Source organism: Macadamia integrifolia, unplaced genomic scaffold (genome assembly GCF_013358625.1).
Source record: "Macadamia integrifolia cultivar HAES 741 unplaced genomic scaffold, SCU_Mint_v3 scaffold2846, whole genome shotgun sequence".
NCBI classification, from domain to species: domain Eukaryota; kingdom Viridiplantae; phylum Streptophyta; class Magnoliopsida; order Proteales; family Proteaceae; genus Macadamia; species Macadamia integrifolia.
In genome coordinates, this window is record NW_024869004.1 from 28,993 (window position 1) to 35,364 (window position 6,372).

At 39.7% G+C, this 6,372-nt stretch overlaps 1 protein-coding gene across 1 annotated transcript; it reads right to left on the reverse strand.

Annotated features, from left to right (window-relative positions):
- Positions 1–3,190: 3,190 nt before the first annotated feature.
- Positions 3,191–3,988, reverse strand: LOC122067336. Its single transcript, XM_042631165.1, has one exon. It carries the CDS (start codon positions 3,869–3,871, stop codon positions 3,332–3,334), a length of 540 nt encoding a protein of 179 aa, XP_042487099.1. The 5' UTR covers positions 3,872–3,988; the 3' UTR covers positions 3,191–3,331.
- Positions 3,989–6,372: the final 2,384 nt, after the last annotated feature.

Sequence of the window (6,372 nt, forward strand, 5' to 3'; positions counted from 1 at the left end):
TCGGGTTCGGACCTCGGCGCGAACCCCACCCCAGGCATACGATGTAGCATACGTATATACCTTAAAATATGGATATAATACCTGTTTTATCCGTACATAGCCTTATGGTAGGTGCACGTACACTGTTTGGGCACTCCCGTCTCTTCTGGCACTGGCTCGGACTTGTCGGGCCAGCCGGTGTTTAAGGTCACCCGTGCCATCATAGCCCATAAGGAACCCGCTCTAATTTCCTCTGGCTCGGTTCCTGCATGGTTAAACCGGTTCAACCGCGAAATCAGACCAGGTTTAAGAAGTGGGGTATTACAGTTATTCTTTTGAGTGTGAGCACAGCTCGGACTGCTTGTGCAAGGGTTGTGCTGCGGAACCGCAGTATTGACGCCGTGCAGGGTTATACTTTTTTATTCTTTTGTTGACCCCTTTTTGTGTACTTAATACGTGAATTGTTATTCTTTTTGTGTAAATATCATGCCTGCGGGCCCACATGTAATTATATATATACTACAATTTGGGTATCAAGTATATTGGGGGTATTTACAGGTCAATTAAGTCTTCCGCTGAACTTTTGAATGTTTATCTTAGATGTGTGTATGCTGTGGTTGGGTACTGTATCAGATGATCCTAGCAGGTTTGGTTAACCGGTGAACGGGGTGTGAGACTTACCTTGGTGTCGGCTGCCGCTAAGTTGCCAGAATCGTTGCCAAAGGTAAGTAAACTCACTTCCACCACTCTCTCTCTTCATTTCGACCTAGAAAAAGCTAGGTATGGATGGAATCTTGGTGTAAAAACCATGTTAATGTTGTAGAATGCTTGTTCTACCCTCCCAGTGATGTTGTCGAGCTCGAACCAAACCTGGTAAGCTCCGGCAATGTGTTTTACCAAAAGACCAACTAGGGTTTTGATCATTCGATCGATGTTTCTCCCAAATAGCTGGGTGGAATTAGGATTTTCTTGTCTTCAAATGACGCTAGGAACATCCCCTACAAACTCCACGGCATAAATCCCAGCGATCGGACCCGAGCCGAAAAGCCCCAATTCGAGTTGGACCTTTCTGTATTACCATCCGAAATATGGCACAGGAAACACTGTAGCTGTTTCTGGTGGGTTGTTTTCGGTGGACATATGAGCCTTATGTGCTCTCTATCTTCTCCACTAGAAATAGGATTGATATTTACGGTGGAAATGCCCTGTTTCCGATGGGTGTTTCCAACGACAATATTGTCACTCGGGGACAGTGTCTGTACCCTTTGGGGGTGACCTATGTGTGTCCCTCCTGATATTCCCAACGCATATTAATGTACTATTCCCTTTGTGTCTAGGACAGTGACGCGCACATGCCCTGAGCCAGAATTGATTTGATCGATCGGTGGTCGTACTTGAACCCGAACACACCCGATCGTAAACCAAGTGAGGGATGGATTGTGTTTATTTTGAAATGTTTATTATTATTAAATTGCTCACATTCTTAGAATTATATGTTTAATTTTAATTGCTCAAATATGATGATGATATGTTACATTGTCATTTTACGATCATAATATAAATTGTATGGAGATGTATGATAGGATCTGGTGTGGCCGAGGTGTTATCGGTACCATGATTGCCTTGTGTTTGGTTGTGTGTGTGAGACAGAATCCGATGTGTCCGAGGTGGTACCGGTGCCGTGATTACCGTATGTATGTTGCATTCATGCATTGATTATATGCATTAGAGTTAGTTGTAGTCGTGGGTTACACTTTGTGGCCAAGGTCTCACTGGTATTGTGTACCCCGTGACTGCATTTGCAAATAGATGCGCTTTGTGGCTGATGATTGGTCCCGGTGTTGTGTAGTCCATACTCAACTATGATATGTATGCTAGATTAGGTAAATGGTCTCAGGTTTTACTTTGTGGCCAAGGTCTCATTGGTATTGTGTACCCAGGACTGTATTTGGAGATGGATTACACTTTGTGACCAAGTTTTGCCGGTATCGTGTGATTCATACTAACTGTATCACTATGAAGGCGTGTAGCGTATATGTGGTTAGATATCACTCCCTATGCTATAAACCCTTGTCATTAGGGGTTGAGGTGTTGGATAACCCATTGTGGTATGTTTGATGTGCCTTTCAGGAATGCCATACCCATGGTACGATGCGATTGTTATCAAGGGTAGGAACTTGTCCGGCGTGGCCGATGATGTACCAATGTTGTGACTTCCAGGAGGGGGTTATCAGGGATTTGCTGAGTGACCCATGGAAGCACATTGGGACCGGCAGGCTACTATTCACGGCTAGGATTTGTATCCTTGCATAGTTGATGGCAGTTTCGAGACGAAGGATACAGCCTAATGCGTCGTAGTAGCATTTACCAGACTTAGTTTGTATTGTTCGGTGGATAATAAATAAATGAACTGCATCACGAGCATCATGGACTATGTATTTAATTTTTGCAATCATACATGATAAATTATTATTGCTATTGTCTTGCTTGGATGTGCTTGACCCTAACCCTCACTGAGCGAGTTGGAAAGCTCACCCCAACGTATACACCCCTTTTAGATGATGATGCAGGTACTACGGTGCCAATGGCGTGTGACCCAGTATCTTCTGGGTCAGAGTATAGTGTGAGCGACTGGTGGATGCCAGAAGTAAAGGAGCACGATCAGGATTGTGCTTGCGACCACTATGCTTACGTCACACCATGAGAGTGTACATCATACTTTGATACTTTTCGGTATAACTGTGGATTGTATATTTTCGAGATTATATTATATGTCATGGATGAATGTAACAGAATAATTCGGATATTGCTATTATATTATCATTAGACATTTCCTCATTTTATTTATGATTCCGCTACTATACTCTGATTCTGCTGTTTATGTTGGTTTGTGATGTGAGATAGTGAAAATGTTAAGGTACTGCTATCAAAGATCCTGGTAGGTTTGTAAGACAGGTACGTGTCTTCTCACACCGCCGGTAATCCTAATGGTAAGTTGGGTCTACTAGAATTGGGGTTTGACAGATTTGGCTCAAACCTTGCAACACATTGACTCTTGACTGCCCTAACAACAAATACCAAATTATCAAATCCTTCATGGAACAGTTCCAAGGGGAAATGAAGAATTAAACCCAAAACAAATGGTGAGGATCACCTTCACCTTGATTTCCAATAGCAGTGTTATGTCATGTAGATGAGTTCAAAACGTTACTTACCAAGCATCAAAGCACCATATACGTTTCTTTTCTATTATTATTTAAAGGTAAGGGACAGATGAATGAGATTGACAAAAGGCAAAAGGTAGTCGTATCATCTTAAGCTAACTTTATTATCTCTATATATACATATATACTTAATTCCACCTGAATTTCGGTGGTGGTCCTTCCTGGATTAAAGCAGCTCTGGCAGACATGATTCCAGTGGGAACCAGGGAAGCATTGAAGGCAGAACAATCGATCCAATCCTTGAGAAGCTCCTCCTTACCCCATTTCTCTGGTATCCATACTCGACCTGCTACTTCCTTATGATGTCTCTTTAGTCTCTCACGTCCAGATTCATCCTCATCTCCTTTTCCATCTGAATTATTATAAATATCGGCAGCTGCTTCCTTTTCAATATCATCATTAGTTGAGGGGGACGACGACTGGTCTTGCAATTCAACTTGTATTTTCTTTCCAGACTCTTTATCTTTTAATTCAATAACTCCGTCGTCATCGTCAGCCTCCGGCGGCGGCTTTTGCTGCTTTTTGTACTCATTTGAATCTCCGGCGATTTTCGGCTGTTGTTTTGAGGGAGTAGTAGTACTACTTGCAGCAGCAGCAGCAGCAGCGGCAGCAGCGGCAGAGGCAGCAACTTGGTCGTCGGATTCAGTAGAATTCTTCTGCTCACTCATGTTTCGTGATGGTTGCCTGTCTGGTGAATCAGAGAATTCTGGTTCTGCTTCCTTCCTTCTTCTAATCTTACTTCTACTTCTGGGTGATGTTCATGAAGGGAGGATTTAGGATTAGAGGGGAGAAGGACCTTATATGTGGGAAAGAGAGCGAGAAAAGAGAATGGGTGGGGTGTTAGTTTACACGTCAGTAGTGTTGTTTTGTATGGTATGTGACATGTGTACGTGTCGTTGGAGATTTTATTCGAGTTTGTGTGGCTTAGTGAGGGTTCCGTATTTACCAAAAAAAAAGTGAGGGTTAGGTGTGTGTGTGTGTGAGAGAGAGAGAGAGGATTTTTGGGTTTTGGCCAATGAAATTGAAGCTTTTGATGAGGAGAAAATGAAGGGTGTGGTGGGGTCTTGTTTAGACTAGAGTATATCGAAGGAAACTGAACAGTTGTCCGGTTTGCAGCCAAGTAATTGCAACACCATGGTGGTCAAAGAAATGGAATCCTAGAGGGTACTTTGGAAAATACTAAAATCGAGGAGGATATTTGGGAATTTTAGAAGAAAGTGAATTATTCTTTTTTTTGGCTGCCAGCAAGTAATAGTCAATTTTTTTTTGGAGTATACCCTACGACTCATTGGAATTCGATCTTTTTCAACTTTACACAAACTGTGGGCAATGCTCCAAATATTTTGGTGAAGTATTCCTGCTCCTACATTTTCTCCCTTTCTCAATTCTCCCATTTGGCCTTTGGGACCACACCATATTGATGGTGTGTGATCTAATTGAAATGTTGATCAGGTTGGAGAGGATCAAAATTCTCAAATAGTAAGTATGATTATGCGTAATTTTGAATTTGGATCATAACAAGAAGTTCAATGAATTTCAAATGATACTTAGTAGTTAGTAGTGGATCAGCTATTTGGATTCAAACCATAATGAAGTACTTTATTTTTTGTTTGGGAATTTTTTTTTTTTTTTAACAATTATATAACGTGTTCGTAGTGGGGATTGAAAATACGTTTGTTTGTTTATAAGAGAAATTAAAAAGAAAATAAGTGAAAACTTTCAAACCAGAGAAGAAAACTTTTATAATCATTATCCACATCATTCTGTCACTAACTCCAAATTATTACATATTTGATTATTAAATTTCACTTTATTTTGCATCTGAATTCCTTGGATTTGAAAAATAAAATAAAATTTACATCTTACTAATATAATTACTAATTACAGTAAGAAATTTAAGTCGTTTATAGAATCATTTTAGATAATAATTACAAAAGTTTCCTTCTTAGTTTGAAAAATTTTCAGTTCCTTTATATTTATTTTTCCTTGCAACCAAACACAACATAGGGATAAACATGTGAAATTTCCTACCCAAAAAAAGAAAAAAAGAATAAACATATGAAATTCCCATATAATCAAAATGCTCATCTCCGATAATTGATTTAGCATATATATATATATATATATATTATATAAAAAATAATAAAAATAATAAAAAAAACCAAACAGAAAACAGAAAAACAAAACGAAAAAACAAAAAAAAAAACTATGGGTGATGATGTTCATGCCAAATTGTCTAATATCCTATTTGTGTTTACTTGCGACAAGCTCTTTAACTTCAGGGCTCATACCTATGTTGCGTAGCACTCAAACAACTCTATTGGACTTAGTGTGATTGCCTATGTTATCAACTAAAATGAGCTCATGCTACATTAGTGGACTTGCTTGAGCATAGCATGGCATCGATATTAGGGTGTGTGTGTGTGTGTGTGTGTGTGTGTGTGTGTGTGCTTGTATACCCCCACACTCACTGGGCTTGTGAAGCTCATCCCATGTTGTTTTCTCCCTTTTAGATGTTAATTTAGAGTGCACAGGAACCAGAGTTGAGCGAGGCTCCAATCAGTATAGTTGGTGAATCGTGTACACAAGAGTATGTGGAGCACGAATAGGACTGTGGCTGCGAGAGTTGTGCCTTTGGGCATCTTTTGGGATGATGTCTATCATCTCATAATTTTTTTATTCTTTTTGTGTAATTATCTTGTTTGTTATAATATTGTAATTATTGATGGTGAGCTCAAAAACAAGGTATATACTAACTATGGTATCATTTAGGAGTTCATCAACTTGTAACTATAAAATGATTCTAATTAAGTTATGTGATTTTGTTACATTATTTTGCATGTTGTGTATTGTTAAAATATTGCATCCATGCGCTGGCCACCGAATGGTGTCCAAGTCACACAGCCTTGATTTCTGGAGGTGGGGTGTGACAATATCATATTGCATTTCTTTTATTCTTTTTTAGTACTAACTAATAAAGTAGTGATCACTTATGGGTGCGAGTTTGTCTTGTCAGCCAGTGCCCGAATAGGGCTTGAGCTGAGATACCCTAGTCCTGAGGGCAAGTTAGGACCATAGTTAGCAAATTCGGATTCGGGAATTATTCGGGCGGAGAATTATTCGGAATAATTCGATTGATTAATTTAAGGATTCGGTCAAAAAAGCGGAA

Excerpts from the sequence above, each read along its gene's own strand:
- LOC122067336 (XM_042631165.1), bottom strand. The coding sequence starts at position 3,871 with ATGAGTGAGCAGAAGAATTCTACTGAATCCGACGACCAAGTTGCTGCC.